The sequence below is a fragment of the Mytilus trossulus genome, chromosome 8 (assembly GCF_036588685.1).
Source record: "Mytilus trossulus isolate FHL-02 chromosome 8, PNRI_Mtr1.1.1.hap1, whole genome shotgun sequence".
NCBI classification, from domain to species: Eukaryota; Metazoa; Mollusca; class Bivalvia; order Mytilida; family Mytilidae; genus Mytilus; species Mytilus trossulus.
This window is the reverse complement of record NC_086380.1, coordinates 49,036,040-49,054,220: the sequence shown is the minus strand read 5'-3', so window position 1 is coordinate 49,054,220 and position 18,181 is coordinate 49,036,040. Positions and strand designations below refer to the sequence as shown.

Below are 18,181 nucleotides of genomic sequence, written 5' to 3'. Positions count from 1 at the left end.
CAATTTACGGTATAAAACGATTGGCTACATGGGAATAAAAGGATATTAATCAATAAAAAAATACATCATTATCTATATATTATAAATTTTGTGCAAAACACAGTGATTTTCTTTCATCTTTTAAGGAATATAAATAAATGAAAAGCGCACCCGCTTTCGCCCGGTATAATTGATAATTGTTTACTCTTTATATAGCCGCCATATAATAGCGTATAGATTAAAGGGTGTGAAAAAGTTCATGGCATGTTGATTTCTATTAATTTTATCCAATAAACCACTAAAAACAGATATGTACATGTAGATTATATAGTGAACTGATGTCAGATGGTGATAAATGTTGGCCTGTGGTGCTTCATGTATCCTGGATGTATCTACAGAGAAACTTGTGCATGAAGATAACGGGACTTTTCCTTGACAAATTCAAATCCTTGACATGTTTAACGCGTCAAAGTAACAATTAATGTGTTTTCATTGAATATGTAATACACATACACATAAACACAAAAAAGAACGAAATATTCGTATTAATATATGTATTGTAATGTTGAAAATGAATTAGCGACCAAGATTGAACAAAATAATGACACTCAGCTTATAAATATATTTCACTTAGAACGATTGTTTGACAGTAATGAATTGATATCTTTTATTTTCTTGTCTGTTCTATGTTTTCTATTCCATAAGATAGGCATCGGACCCTACATATATAATTTTTCACATGTACAGTAAGTTAAAATATGTAGTCCTGTCGCAGTATAAGGTTTCCTAATAAAAAACTTTTGTGAAGAATATCTTTTTATTTAGAATAGACTTTATATAATTTTGCAATTTGCTAATTTTCTTCGATTACAAAACATTTCGATCTCCTTTTCGGTTCTTTTCGGTCCTTTTCGGTTCTTTTTGGTTCTTTTCGGTCCTTTTCGGTTCTTTTCTGTAAATCGTCGCTCTTTTCTGTAAGTCGTCGAACCCGTAACTTCTGGTGTATGTATAACAATGAAGCTCCTTTTTCATGTTTTTCATTCTTTGATTTCCCATATAATTTTTTGATATTCTGAAGCAATTTTTCGTCCCATTTTATCAACACGCTGTTGTCTATCCTCTGATTTGTGTTTTGTTATAATCGAGTGTATTGTAAGACACATCATTGTGATTGTCCCTTTTCAATCTTTCAATATGTTTTTTTAACTTTTGTCCCCAAATTCCATTAATTTAGATTGGAGGCTTAAAAATTACAGAATGTACTCTGCTTATGGCCAATTTAATAGATTCTTATAAGATACATATGACATTTTCTTTTTTCACATAGCTTTTGTAAAATTATAAGGAAAATCTTATTTTTTTTTATTTCCTTCAGTACTGATTACTTTATCTTAATTTATAACAACTAACATGAACTAAGACATAAATTTAAGCATTTTCATATGTAGCCTATTGTTTTGAATTCTGACTTTGGAGCAAAATTTCAGTCATCCAAGTAAATCCCTTTGAATTGCAAATCTCAAGCCCAGTTTGTCCATTGCTGTCTTTGATATTAACATCACAGTTTTTTTCAACCAGAGTTTTCACAATCTCTTCAGATTTATACCCGTTCTGTTCACAGGCAACGAGGAATGGTGACCTGTGCAAGTTATCACACTTATTTATGTCACAACCACTCTTAATTAACAGTTTTACGATATCTGTCATACATCTTATATATCTATGAGATGTATATGTCTCGCATGCTATATGCAAAGGCATCTGACCAAAGGTATCTTGTTGATTTGCATCACATTTATTTTGCAGTAGGAGGACAACAACCTCTTTATGATAATGTTCCTGTCGACGATATCGCGAGAACTCACGTAAAATATTAATATTTCCATGTTCTACCTTCTGCATGCACGCATAATGCAAAGCATTTCTTCCATTGATGTCGCAAGCATTGATATCGCAACCATTTTCAATCAATAATTCAACTATATCGTTGTATCCTGCTGTGGCTGCCAGATGTAAAGGTGTTAGTTTTAATTTATCAGGTTGATCGACGTTCGACTGATTTTGTAATAATAACTGTGTCATTTCTAGATGCCCTAACCAGCATGAAATGTGCAAAACAATGTTACCTTCTTTATTTGGAATATTTACTTCACATTTATTCTCTAATAATAAATTGATTACATCTATGTTACCATGAAGACATGCATAAAACAGTGGTGTGTTGTTCCAATCATCAGTCTGGTTGATATTAATTCCATTTTTCACCAAAATGTAAACTATGTCAGCATGGCCATTTAAACTGGGTTTTTGTAAAGAATTGCAGCCAACAGAATTGATTTTATGAACATCACAGTTATGTTTTATCAATATATCTACAATCTTACAGTTTGATCCCTCACAGGCCATAAATAAAGGAGTTTCATCCTGATTGTCAGCATGGTCAACGTCACATCCTCTATTCAGGAAAAATTCCACGATATCCTCATTGCCTCCTCGACATGCTGCATGAAGAACACTCTTCCCCGAAGCACTTAAATGATCTATTTTACAACCAATATCATACAAAATTACTACCATTTCTAAAGAACTGCGTTCACTTGCATAATGTAAAGCATTTCGACCTAAGGAATCACGTACATGTATATTACAGTTATGTTGTACAAACACATGTATAACACTTTTACTACTTGAGCAAAAAAGGGGTGGGATGATTTCTTTTTCAATATTAATTGGTTTATCTTCATTTACCAATACCATCTTATTTTTTTCAAACAATATCTGTAACAAAACATCCACTATTGATGGATAGCCACTTTGAGCTGCACAATGAAGTGCAGTTTTGTTATAACAATCAGCAATACACAAGTCTACATTATTGTGCAACAACATTTCCACAATGCCTTTTCGAAGCGTTTCAATGCTGTCTGGAATTTTATAATCAATTATATTAATGCCATTTTCAACTTTATGTTCATCATACTGAATGCCATCTTCTTCATCTTCACTTGACCAAGTATCACCTTCTTCACCTTCACTAGAACAATTATCATCCTCTTCATCTGAGACTTGAGTGTAGTCTGAAGAGCAAGCCTCATGCAGTGCTGTTTGGCCAAAAAGGTTTACTATATTAATATCACATCTATTTCTTATCAATACTTCATCTATATCTTTACGACCTTTTTTACAAGCTGCTTGCAGAAAGTTTTCACTGAAGTAGTTGCATATATTAATACCAGAATTAAATTTCAGGAGAATGTTCACAATATCAAGATAACCATGCTTGCAAGCATTAAATAAAGGGGTCTCTTTGCGATGATTTTGTTCGTTTATGCAACAACCTCTTTCTAATAGTGCTAAAACAATTTCGATGTTGCCGTTCATACACGCACCGTGAAGGGCTGTTTGACCTTGTCGATTTTTTGTATTAACTATGCAATTACAGGTAAGCAGAAAATTCACGATGTCTGTATGGCCATTATGACATGCAGCAAACAAGGGGCAAAGAACACCATCAATATCATATCCATATTGGACAAGAGATTGAACTATCTGCAAATGGCCCTCTGTGCATGCTTCTACTAAGGGAGCATTTGTAAGCCTGATTTTGTAATTGTCCAAAGCAAGGTCATTATATTCATCATCACTGTCTTCCACATATATTTCAAAGCTGCTTTCATCTTCATCTTCATGATTAAAATCTGGTGCAGTTCTTTGTTCCAACAAAAATTGTACAACAATGCTACATCCATACATGGATGAAAGATAAATAGGCCACCTATTGCGCAATAATATTTCTAAAATATCTTTCTTCTTAGAAAAGAAATCAGTAAATTTTTCTTGATATGTTTTAAAATGGGATTGTTTGTTCCCGAATACATTGTAAAAATTCTTATGTATTATCTCCACTTCCATGCGATGAAAGTACAAATTTTCCAAGCATGGAGGTATCATAATTGTATATTCATCATGATCTTCTTTTAAAGATTCAAACTGAATTCTATCTGAAATAAAATCTGGTGTAGCATATTTCACTAGAGTTTTTGTCATTTTCTTTCCAAAATATAAAGAAAGTAAACCAAAAACTATGCCATGTTTACTAGTTATTATTGATTCATTTTTGTCAATGTAAGTATCAATTAAGGTGTCTAATTTCCTAAGGACTTGCAATTTCGAAGGACGGTTTGATAATTCTAAACTTTCAAAGACTTCTTTAAAGATCTTCTTGAACTCTGTGTCTATACTCTCATCTTTGAAGAAATTTATTTTTATTGTGTCATTGTAAATAACAAGCAACCCAAGTCCCAGGAAACTCTCCTCATCTTGATACTGCATCTGATCAAACTGTTCTTCAAAATATTGAATAGGGCATTCAAACATTTTCATATCTTTGTCATCAGATTTACCAAAAAAATCACAAAGAAATGGAAACATGTCCAGGCCACTGATGGTCTCCCTGCTAAGTTTATGCACGTGTTCTTGATCCATATGACAAGAGGCAATTTTCAGTTTTTCACTATTTTTGTAAGCCAAATCTTTTGAAAGCAAATTGCATTCTTTCATATTTAACTTGTCAGATAACTTTTCAAACTGTGGACTTTTTGTTATCTGTAATCTACAAGTAACAAGGATTCGAAAATGTTTATTTTCCTTACAAAATCTTTCTATCTGACTAGAAACTCTGTCCCAAGAGTTAATCAAATGCTGATCAACATTGAAAACTCCACATAAATCATCAAAAACAAATATTTGTGCAAGTCCCTTTGTATAATATTTTTCAATGTCCTTTGGGTCAGACATTGGCAAAATCTGGTACCCTTCGTGTTGTTGTAAATGTAATGCAATATGATGTGAAGTGGCTGTTTTACCCATTCCAGAACTACCAGCTATGACGGTGACAAAATTTCCAATTACAAAACTTAATATCTTCTTGGCGGCTGCAGTTTCAAAGAACTTTTCCTTGTCTTCTACCCAACGTTTAATTTCCTTCTCATACAAATCTGTAATAAGAAATGCTTATATAAATTATCTTTATTAACTTGAAATGTAACTTTGTTAATAACAAGGCAAATAACAATGCATTTACCATTTTTTACCCAAATTCTACAAAATTTCTAAATATAAAATTGAGAATGGAAATGGGGAATGTGTCTAAAGAGACAACAACCCGACTAATGAGCAAAGAAAAACCAGAGCAAGAAACTTGGCACCTGGAGGAGTGCTTCAGCTGATCCCTAAACACAATTGTAGGCTAGTTCAGTGATAATGGACGTCATACTAAACTCCAAAACATGAAACTAAAATTGAAAATGTTTTTCCGTAATCTTTTGCAAAGGGAAAATAAATCAACTCAAGTCATAGAAAAGAAGACAATACATAACAAATAGAAAATAAATTGCTTCGCTGAGTGCAGCTGAATTTGACCGCAGATGTACAACCCTGAAAAGTTGGGGTCAAAATGGACACAATTTTGCCGCTTGATACAAGTCTGAATTTGGATTGTAATAATTTGACACAAAATAGGTTTCTGACACACAACAACTATAGTCAAAGAACTTAAAATTAGGTATATGATCTGAATTTGTGCAATGCACTATGCTGTTGCAAATTGCACCCGCACCCTCACATTTGTCAATATTCAACAAAGGACTCAAATGGATTCAAGAAAATTGTGTTTTGGTGATGGTGATGTGTTTGTACATCTTACTTTACTGAACATTCTTGCTGCTTACAATAATTTCTATCTATAACGAACTTGGCCCAGTAGTTTCAGTGGAAAATGTTAGTAACACATTGTTATAAATTGACTATAAAGGACAATAACTCCTTGGGGGGGTCAATTGACCATTTTGGTCATGTTGACTTATTTTTAGGTCTTAATGTGGTGTACAATATTGCTGTTTACAGTGTATCTCTATCTTTAATAATATTCAAGATAATACATGTAACAAAAAACAGCAAAATTTCCTTTAAATAACCAAATTAGTGGCAGAAACCTAACAACATGTTGTCCGATCCATTTAAAAATCTCAGGGCAGAAAGTTCTTCACCTGAATAACAATTTTCTCCCATGTCAGATTTACTCTAAATGCTTTGGTTTTTGAGTAATAAGCCAAAAAATGCATTTTACCCTTGTGTTCTATTTTTAGCCATGGCAACCCTCTTGGTTGGTTGGCCGGGTCACGCCACACATTTTTTAAACTAGATACCCCAAAGATGATTGTGGCCAAGTTTGAATTTATTTGGCCCAGTAGTTTCAAAGGTGAAGATTTTTGTAAAAGATTACTAAGATTTACGAACTAGAGGCACTAAAGAGTCTGTGTCGCTCACCTTGGTTTATGTGAATTTTAAAGAAAGGACGCAGATGGATTCATGACAAAATTGTGTTTTGGTGATGGTGATGTGTTTATATATCTTACTTTACTGATCATTCTTGCTGCTTACAATTATTTCTATCTAAAATGAACTTGGCCCAGTAGTTTAAGTGGAAAATGTTTTTTTTATGAAAATTGTTAAATTGACTTTAAAGGGCAATATCTCCTTAAGGGGTCGACTGACCATTTTGGTCATTAGACTTATTTGTAAATCTTATTTTGCTTAACACTATTTCTCTTTACAGTTTATCTCTATCTTTAATAGTATTCAAGATAATAACCAAAAACAGCAAAATTTCCCTAAAATTACCAATTCAGGGACAGCAACCCAACAACAGGTTGTTGGATTCATCTGAAATTTTCAGAGCAGATAGATCTTGACCTGATAAACACTTATACACCTGTCAGATTTGCTCTAAATGCTTTGGTATTTGAGTTATAAGCAAAAAACTGCATTTTACCCCCATGTTCTATTTTTAGCCGTGGTGGCCATCTTGGTTGGTATGCCGGGTCACCGGACAAAAGTTTCAATCTAGATACTCCAATGTTGATTGTGGCTAAGTTTGGTTGAATTTGGCCCAATAGTTTCAGAGGAGAAGATTTTTGTAAAAGTTTACGTACGACTGACACCGGACGACTACTGACGACAGACGCCAAGTGATGAGAAAAGCTGATTTGGCCCTTTAGGCTAGGTGAGCTAAAAATGGTTAAAAATTTACTATAAAGGGCAATAGCTCATAAAGGGGTCAACTGACCTTTTTTGTCATGCTAACTTATTTGTAAATCTTACTTTGCTGAACATTATTGCTGTTCACAGATAGATAGAGATAAACTGTAAACAGCAATAATGTTCAGCAAAGTAAGATTTACAAATAAGTCAAATGACCGAAATGGTCAGTTGACCCCTTTAGGAGTTATTGCCCTTTATAGTCCATTTTTAACCATTTTACGTAAATCTTAGTAATCTTTTACAAAAATCTTCTCCTCTGAAACTACTGGGCCAAATTGAACCAAACTTAACCACAATCATCATTGGGGTATCTAGTTTAAAAATGTGTCCAGTGACCCCGCCAACCAATCAAGATGGCCGCCATGGCTAAAAATAGAACAAAGGGGTAAAATACAGTTTTTGGCTTATAACTAAAAAACCAAAGCATTTAGAGCAAATCTGACATGGGGTAAATTTGTTTATCAGGTCAAGATCTCTCTGACCTGAAATTTTCATATAATTGGAAAACCCGTTGTTAGGTTGCTGTCCCTAAATTGGTAATTTTAAGGAAATTATACTGTTGTTGGTTATTATCTTTAATATTATTATAGATAGAGATAAACTGTACACAGCAATAATGTTCAGCAAAGAAAGATTTACAAATAAGTCAACATGACCGAAATGGTCAGTTGACCCCTTTAGGAGTTATTGCCCTTTATAGTCCATTTTTAACCATTTTACGTAAATCTTAGTAATCTTTTACAAAAATCTTCTTCTCTGAAACTACTGGGCCAAATTGAACCAAACTTGACCACAATCATCATTGGGGTATCTAGTTTATAAAATGTGTCCAGTGACCCCGCCAACCAATCAAGATGGCTGCCATGGCTAAAAATAGAACATAGGGGTAAAATACAGTTTTTGGCTTATAACTCAAAAACCAAAGCATTTAGAGAAAATCTGACATGGGGTAAAATTGTTTATCAGGTCAAGATTTATCTGCCTTACAATTTTCAGATGAATTGAAAAACCCATTGTTGGGTTGCTGTCCCTAAATTGGTAATTTTAAGGAAATTTTACTGTTTTTGGTTATCATCTATAATATTATTATAGATAGAGATAACTGTAAACAGCAATAATGTTCAGCAAAGTAAGATTTACAAATAAGTCAACATGACCAAATTGGTCAGTTGACCCCTTTAGAAGTTATTGCCCTTTATAGTCAATTTTTAACCATTTTACGTAAATCTTATTAATCTTTTACAAAAATCTTCTCCTCTGAAACTACTGGGCCAAATTGAACAAAACCTGGCCACAATCATCATTGGGTTTTTTAGTTTAAAAAATGTGTCAACTGACACCACCAACCAACCAAGATGGCCACCATGGCTAAAAATAGAACATAGGGGTAAAATACAGTTTTTGGCTTATAACTCAAAAACCAAAGCATTTAGAGAAAATCTGACATGGGGGTAAAATTGTTTATCAGGTCAAGATCTATCTGCCCTGAAATTTCCATTGGAAAAGTACAACCCGTTGCTGGGTTGCTGTCCCTGAATTGGTAATTTTAAGGTTATTTTGCTGTTTTTGGTCATTATCTTGAATATTATTATAGATAGAGATAAACTGTAAACAGCAATAATCATGATAATGTTCAGAAAAGTAAGATTTACAAATAAGTCAACATGACTGAAATGGTCAATTGACCCCCTAAGGAGTTATTGACCTTTATAGTCAATTTTTAAACAATTTTCATAAAATTTGTAAATTTTTACTAACATTTTCCACTGAAACTAATGGGCCAAGTTCATTATAGATAGAGATAATTGTAAATTGCAAGAATGTTCAGTAAAGTAAGATGTACAAACACATCACCATCACCAAAAAATAATTTTGTCATGATTCATCTGCTTCCTTTCTTTAAAACTCACATATACTTAGGTGAGCGACACAGGCTCTTTAGAGCCTCTAGTTTTAGTCATGGCGGCCATCTTAGTTGTTCCCAACCTGATAAAGGTCCTTCTTTGTGTATAATTTTAAATTGGAAAAGTCAACAACTATTTAGTATCCTTACACATGAAAATAATTCCTGGTCTTACAGATACAATTGTTCATATTTTCTACTGATATAATAACTAGAATCATGCAAATAAACTTAAAAAAGGGATGTAAGCTCATCTTACAAATCATGCAAATATGACACTCTTTCTAGACTACAAAACAGCACGCGCAAAATAGTCGTTGCAAAGAATTTTAAACTTTGAAATAGTTGTCACGCGCTAAAACCCCCATGGGCATTTTCAAAAGTTGGCAGGTATGACTGGTTGGCCGTGTCCTGGGACACAATTTTTAAACAAGATACCCTAATTATGATTTAAGCCATGTTTGGTATAATTTGGCCCAGTAGTTTCAGAGGAGATATTTTTGTAAAAGATATGTAAGATTTACGAAAAATGGTTAAAAATTTAATATAAAGGGCAATAACTCCTAAAAGGGTCAACTGACCATTTTGGTCCTGTTGACTTATTTGTAAATCTTACTTTGCTTAACATTTTTGCAGTTTACAGTTTATCTCTATTTATAATAATATTCAAGATAATACCCAAAAACAGTAAAATTTCCTTAAAATTACCAATTCAGGGGCAGCAACCCAACAACCGGTTGTCCAATTCATCTCAAAATATCAGGGCAGATAGATCTCATGTCAGATTTGCTCTAAATGCTTTGGTTTTTGAGTTATAAGCCAAAAACTGCATTTTACCCCTATGTTCTATGTTTAGCCATGGTGGCCATCTTGGTTAGTTGGCCGGGTCACTGGACACAATTTTTAAACTAGATACCCTAATTATGATTTTGGCCATGTTTGGTTAAATTTGGCGAATTATTTCAGAGGAGAAGATTTTTGTAAAAGTTAACAATGATGGACGACACTGGATGCCAGACCCAAGTGATGAGAAAAGCTCACTTGAAGGGCCAGGTGAGCTAAAAATACGTCAAAACATGAATTTGACACAAACATATTTTTTAAAAGTCGCCTGATATTTAATCGAAGGTTGTACAAAGTTTCAAGTTGATGTGACTTCAATTACAAAGTAAATAATCTTGAACATTATAAAACTAGAGGCTCTCAAGAGCCTGTGTCGCTCACCTTGGTGTATGTGCATATTAAACAATGGACACAGATAAATTCATAACAAAATTGTGTTTTGATGATGGTGATGTGTTTATAGATCTTACTTTACCGAACATTCTTGTTGCTACAATTATCTCTATCTGTAATGAACTTGGCACAGTAATAAGAGTGGAAAATATTTTCTAAAAATCTACAAAATTTATGAAAAATGTAAAAAAATGACTATAAAGGGCAATAACTCCCAAAGGGGTAAACTGACCATATTGATGATGTTGATTTATTTGTAAATCTTACTTTGCTGAACATTATTGCTGTTCACTGTTTATCTCTATCTATAATATTATTCAAGATAATAACCAAAAACAGGAAAATTTCCTTAAAATTACCAATTCAGAGGCAGCAACCCAACAACTGGTTCATCGATTCATCTGAAATTTCCAGGGCAGATAGATCTTCACCTGATAAACAATTAAACCCCATTTCAGATTTTAAATGCTTTAATTTTTTAGTTATAAGCCAAAAACTGAATTTTACCCCTATTATCTATTAGAAGCCATGGCGGCCATCTTGGTTGGTTGACCAGGTCATCGGACACAATTTTTTAACTAAATACCCCAATGATGATTGTGGCCAAGTTTGGTTTAATTTGGCCCATAGTTTCAGAGGAGAAGATTTTTGTAAAAGCTGACGACAGACGACGGTCGCTGGATGCCAAGTGATGGGAAAAGCTCACTTGGCCCTGTGGCCCAGGTGAGCTAAAAATATGTACTTCAGATGAAATTACCTATAATAAGACAAAAAATGTTTTTCTTCTCTAAATAAACATAACTATGGAATATTAACAAAAATCTTGTTTATATAGAGTAAAGTATCTGACCTACTTAGTGCACGTCAGTTCATTTCGTTGGGTTAAAAGAATGTGTTGTTCCAACTTCAGTTCTTATCTGTGTTGTTTGTCTTTACTCAATCAATTATTCTGAACCCCCTCCCCCTTTCATGTCAACTTATAATCTTTTAATATATATATCTGTGGAAAATATTTTAGCAATACTTGTACTTGCCTTTGATATTTTTAGGTATAGGGTCATTCTGTTGTAGTTCAAGCGACATCATTCTTTCTGTTACTGCTACAAGCTGCTCTTCAACAGCTGCAAGTCTGTTTTCCATTTGTATATGACGTAGACTATTTGACTTTTGTGATTCAAAAATTTGCCATTCCTTCAATTCAATAATTTCCTCGTTAAACGATCCATCACTTAGTCGATGCAAAGCCTAAAATTATAATGATTATTTTTATTTGAATGGAACACAATCACAGATATCTTAAAATTCAATTATTAAGGTTACAATCTTGACTCAATCACAGATATCTTAAAATTCAATTATTAAGGTTACAATCTTGGCTCAATTTTGAATCTTGAATAAGATATGATACCTATAGTTCTGAAATCCTGTTGAAAATTAATTAAAAATCTGACTTAAATTAAAGAACCTTGCTCACTATCCACAAACCCCAACATTGTCACTGGACATACAAAATCTTACCAGAAGTTCAATGACTCATAACACTACAAAAGTCATCTGTTAAAAATTTGTTTGTGGATATGCACATTAACAAAATAAGTCCACATAAACTACAAAATTCATAAAGTTTAAAGGGCATAACTCCTAAAACTAGAGGCTCTCAAGAGCCTGTGTCACTCACCTTGGTTTATGTGCATATTAAACAATGCAAAGGAAGCAGATGGATTCATAAAAAAATGTATTTTGGTGACGGTGATGTGTCTGTAGATCTGATCATACTTTACTAATCATTCTTGTTACTTACAATTTTCTCTATCTGTAATGAACTTGGTCTTTTACTTACAGAGGAAAACACTTTGTAAATTTACCAAATTAATGAACATTGTTAAAAAATGGCTATAAAGGGTAATAACTCCTTAAGGGGTCAACTGACCATTTTGGTAATATGACTTTTTTGTAGATCTTAATTTGCTGAACATTAATGCTGTTTACAATTTATCTCTATCCATAATAGTATTGAAGATAATAACCGAAAATGGCTAAATTTCTTTAAAAATTACCAATTTGGGGGCAGCAACCCGACAAAGGGTTGTCCAATTCAACTGAAAATTTGAGGGCAGATAGATATTTACTATATAAACAAGTTAACCCCTTTTAAGATTTGCTTTAAATGCTTTGGTTTCAGAGTTATAAGCCAAAATCTACATTTTATCCCTATATTCTATTTTTAGCCATGGTGGCCATCTTGGTTGGTTGGCCGGGGGGGGCAAGGGGGCAATCTCTAATTTGGCATTAAAATTAGAAAGATCATTTCATAGAGAACATGTGTATTAAGTTCAAGTTGACTGGACTTCAACTTTATTAAAAACCACCTCAACCAAAAACTTTAACCTGAAGCATGACAGACGGACAGACAGACGAATGGACGGACATATGGACGGTCAAAGAGACTTACAAACAGACGGACACAGAGACCAGAAAACGTAATGCCCATAAATGGGGCATAATAAATTTTGCATAAAAATTAATTCATAATTTCCTGTTGATATGCACATTTACATAGCATATTCTTCCTTGTCCTTATAATCTACAAAGTTTCATGAAATTCTGTTGTGTAGTTTCAGAGAAGTTGTGATTACAAACTGTTGCAGAAGTATTTTTTAGTGAAAATGGGCATAACTCCTACAAAATTTTTTGAATGGTAATTACCTGTATATATGCACATGTAAAAAGTTAGTCCTTATTATCTACAAAGTTAAATTGAAATTCTGTTGAGTGGTTTCAGGGTATATATGTAATTGCTATCAAAAACTGTTACAGCAGTATATTTTGGCCAAAATACTAAGTTACAGGGGCATAACTCTGAGTAGTTGCAATAAAAAACTGTTACTGCAGTATATTTGGCCAAAATACTTAGTTAAAGGGGCACAACTCCTAGAAAAGAAATATTGAATCTTAATTTTCAGTCTATATGTAGGGACTCTGTAGGAACGTCACGTTAAAAAACCTGTATCTGCCGCAATGCTTTTTTTGCATTTGCAACGTTTTTGTAACTGCAAAATAAACAACTTTTCCCTCACTGTAAAAAATAAATAAAAATAGCTTGAGAAACTACAGTATCTGCACTTTTAAATTCAGTAATAATCTTATATTTCAACGTGTATATTAGCTTGCAGTAAATCTTTGAACTACGATAAGCGTTGCCGTAAACGTCAGTTTTCAGCTATCGAGACAGACAAATGCTAACCCTTTCCGTTCCGCTATTTATAGAAAGGTAAACAGACAACGAAAATTGACCCACAAATGCAGAAATAAACCAGGAATCTGATTTTGTAAGTATCTCGAGTAAAATTGTAGAAGAAGGTAGGAAATTATTAATATTAACGACATTTTTTTAATGTTTTTGCCAAAAATAAGTGTTATTTCTAAAAATAACGGGGGGATCCATACTTTTCCAAAATCTATAATATTTTCTCCGTAAAATCATGTTGGATATGTGTTGATCTGTTCTACATGAGCAAGGCGCGACCCTGGTAAAGATGGTATGTTTCGTCTAAGAAAAGGAGAAAAAAGATAGCCGTGAACGTTCACGACGTTACAAACCACATGAAATATTTTCTCATTGGAATTATATAATCGGCGCTCCGTAGAAGTGTCTTCCTATTTTACACCTTGATATCGGTGATAAACAATTAATTTTTATTTAATACTGTGTTTCAATTTTCTTTCACGAAGAAAACTATAGTATTATACTCTTCACACTGATAATCACTCGCTCGAAATCACTCGAGGATAACTATTATTACAGTGTAAAATTTCTGTTGGTTTGTAATTCAGACATATGGGTTAATTCCCTTTCCAGGTAAAACTATTGAGGCACTATGCGGGATAATAAATAAAATAGCTTCATTCAGAGTCGACAGGACAATTTTAAAAAGATATAGTTCCATATATTTTTTAACTGCCATAATATAATTCCCAATGAACTGCATTATATAGTTAGATGACAGAAGGCTGTAATGTTTATATTATTTTCTAGGCAAATCAGAGAAAAGAATATAATTATGTAGATCTAAATTGTCAAATAAGAATTATTAAGTAGTATTTTTTTTTTATTATTATTATCTTGTTTGTAATTAATATGTACCGAAGGGCCCTTTAATTATTAATAGAATGATTTTTTTTTATTTGATTTGTAGTTCAAATATTGTAAAAGTATTTATTATAAAAAGGAAGATGTGGTATGATTGTCAATGAGACAACTCTCCCCACTAAGTTAAGAGACACAGAAATTAAAAACTGTAGGTCACTGTATAGCCTTCAACAATGAGCAAAGCATGTACCGCGGCATAGAAAGCTATAAAGGGCATTGAAAAGACAATGTTATTAAACGAGAAAAATAACGACCTAATATGTGTACATAATGAACAAATTCAAACATGTATGTCATAGACAAACGACAACTACTGAATAACAGGCTCCTGACTTGGGACAGGCACATACATACAGAATGTGGCGGTGGGAAATATGTTAGCGGGATCTTAAATCCATTTGCTGCAATTTGATCGATAATTTATTGAAAAAATATATAATATGTCTCAATATATTTGAGTATGATAAATTATTGATAAATAAATGTGACCAAATTTACAATGCCAATTGCTGGTAATCATTTGATACCTCTGTTGCATAGATTTATATTTGAAGTACAACAGTGACCACCAAAATTACAAACTTATTAATTAAAAGCACCAACCTTTCCCGTAAATACATTTAATTTAAAGAATATTTGTAAAGGATCAAATCAAAGAAATTGCACATATGTAAATTAAAAATATGCATGACACAAACTTTATTTCTCCTTTCAATTACCTTGACTTCAATCGTTCCATTAGTATTAAAACCCACAATAGAAAGTGAGGTGTCTTCTGACTGTGTTGGGTGTATAAATACGCAGTAACGACCAGTGGGGATGGAGACTTAATTTAATTATAATGCATTAGATTGAAACTGATTTGCTTTCTGAATTCAAAAAAAAACTTGCAATGACTCATGACAGTCATGTTGTTGTTCTCTAACAAGCAAACCTCAGGCCAATTGACAACATAACATCAGCATGTACTCAACCACACATGGTTAAAGCCAGGCATATAAGCAAAACAATCATAATTCTACAAGGTACATGTAAAAAGGATTTTTAAATGTCGGAAATATTTTTAGTATTTAAACATTTTTTATGAAAGTAGGTTAATTAAATACATGGTTATATTGACATTGTTACATCATATCAGTTTGCAACTACAGAAAACTATACTGGAAATTGTTTTTAAATTTTGTATTCATCAGATCTAAACAGTATTTTATATATTTGTTTGTATCCTCCTGAATATAATGAAATATTTGCCACTTGACATTAATCAACCAATCTATATCTTTGATCCTCCTGAACATAATGAAATATTTGCAACTGGGCATTAATTAACCAATCTATATATTTGATCCTCCTGAATATACTGAAATATTTGCCACTGGGATTAATTAACCAATCTATATCTTTGATCATCCTGAATATAATGAAATATTTGTGACTGGGCATTAGTTAACCAATCTATATCTTTGATCCTCCTGACTATAATGAAATACTTGCCACTGGGCATTCATCAACCGATCTCATATTCTTTACAAAGAAGAATCTCCTTTTTTTTTTAATATTATAAAATGAAAAAGAGTTTATATAGGTATAGAACAAATGGTTTTTATTTCTACTATTTTATACTTTCAGACTGTGAAACAACTGCTGAGCAATAAGATGGAACTAGGTGTTTGATGAAGGATTTTTTTTTATTCAGACTAAATTTAGAACATTTTGAAAAATTAGTTTGTCTTGTCTTTGTACTTGTTATAAAGCCAACGAAAAAAACCCCAAAATAAAGCATTTTCTTCTTGATCTTTTATTAAGATTTAATCTTTTCTTGGCTAACATGGCATTCACGATCTATAGATATAAGAAGATGTTGTATGAGTGCCAATGAGACAACCTTCCATCCAAGTCACAATTTGCAAAAAAGAAAAACCATTATAGATCTAAGTACTGTCTTTAACACGGAGCCGAAGTAGGCTGACACTGAACAGTACGCTTCAATCCCTTTGAAGAATGTGGCCTACAGAATTGTACTATTCGCTGGATTTGTTATAGCATGATCAACACGATGGGTGCCACATGTGAAGCAGGATATACTTACTATTCCGGCGCACCTGAGACCCCCAGTTTTTGATGGTGTTCTTGTTGCTTATTCTTTAGTTCTTTATGTTGTGTCATGTGTACGATTGTTTGTCTGTTTATCTTTTTCATGTTCAGCCATGGCGTTGTCGGTTTATTTTCGATTTATTACTTTGACTGTTCCTTTGGTATTTTTCGCCCCTCTTCTTTAAAAGGCCCTAAAATATGACTTATATAAAACCATTTAAAATTGCATTTATATTGAATTCTTTCCTTTTGCACGGCTATAAGACCTGCTCCATTATGATTGGTTGGGGTTCAGAGGGGTCCAATTCCTTAATTTCGAGTTTACTTTTCCAGGGCCTTATTTGACAATATCTCATCTCAAAATCCTGATGAAATTACATGTTTTTATATTTTTGGAAAATACATTGATTAATGAATGTGCACTGTTCAAAGCAAACAGTCTGAGTGTCTTTTGTGCAGATTCCCTGTATCTTAAATAAGTTGTCCAGTTTGAGCTAAAAAAAAAAAGAAGGTAAAAAATGTTCGTCGGTTATTTGATATTGCATTGTACACGTTATTACTCTTCATAACTCTGCAACTTTTGTTGAACTAGTCTGTAGCCAGGATACAATTTCAATAGATATAGGATGATGTGGTATGAGTGCCAAATTTTTTTTTTATATAAAGTCTATTTAGCTCTGTGTTATCGTTGATCACCGCAGCGACGGATCCAAGCAGAGGGTTCTGGGGGTTGGAACCCCCCTCCTTTTTTGGACGATCAATGCATTTGAATGGAGACATGTAGTTGGAATCCTCACCCCCTCCCTTGTCCTAGTTTGGGAACCCATCTTTTTAAAATGACTGGATCCGCCCCTGCATGCAGGGCGAACAGTAAATGACATTATTCTGATTATAACTTTGTGGAGTGCTTTGAAACAAGATTGTGTAACGCCAAAATCAAACACATTTTTTTGGGATTAAAGTCAGAAGCTTTGGGAGGGTTACTTTTATTACAATACTAATACCCGATGAATGAAAACCCAGATTTACTGGACGTAAATACACATAATTCCAGATTTAAATTACATTAAATCCAAAAATCCCTATGATGATATACTTCGTTTCCGAAATCGGAAGTTAAAAAAAGTGGTCCGACCCCATCACCTTTTTTTTTTTCCCTCCCCCTTTTCTCCTTTATGTTCTCCAGTTTAAAATGCTTATTTGTTTTGTCATTTCCACCAAATCAGTTACAATCATAAACAAACTTTAAGTAATAAAATACAAAAATGTCCTGCTAAATATGTTCAGTTTTAGTCAAATTTATTTTTTCCAGTTTTACAATCTCAATACTATTATCTCTGTTTATTTCCTTTTTTAATCTTTTGAAAAAGCTGATAACGACAACATAAGCTTAAGTAAACAGAAAACATACTTTTAAAGACAATGTATCTAAGTTATCAACATATTTACACTTTTTGTACATGTATATACAGTTGGCATTAAGGATGAAGAAATTTTGGCAGAAAAAAATTGTATTGTCATCAAACTCCGACACGTGCTATGGGTCAAAGGTCAAATGATTTTCTGAAACCATGTACGTTAAATTTCTTCTGCCATATGGTACATTCAAATAATACATTGATATTAACTATGAAATACTCCTATAAAAATCCCACAGAGTCCCTACTATATGCATATCCATATGGTATTTCCTTATTATCTACAAAGTTTCTTGAAAT

At 32.9% G+C, this 18,181-nt stretch overlaps 1 protein-coding gene across 1 annotated transcript in view; it reads right to left on the bottom strand.

Annotated features, from left to right (window-relative positions):
* Window positions 1-325: 325 nt before the first annotated feature.
* LOC134681083 (uncharacterized) overlaps window positions 326-18,181 on the bottom strand; it is a 59,969-nt gene continuing 42,113 nt past the window's right edge. The window contains exons 5-6 of the mRNA XM_063540501.1: window positions 11,254-11,464; window positions 326-4,976 (exon numbers count right to left, since the gene is read on the bottom strand). Coding sequence (XP_063396571.1) covers window positions 1,429-4,976; window positions 11,254-11,464 — 3,759 coding nt within the window. The 3' untranslated portion in view covers window positions 326-1,428. The remainder of the gene's footprint in view (window positions 4,977-11,253; window positions 11,465-18,181) is intronic.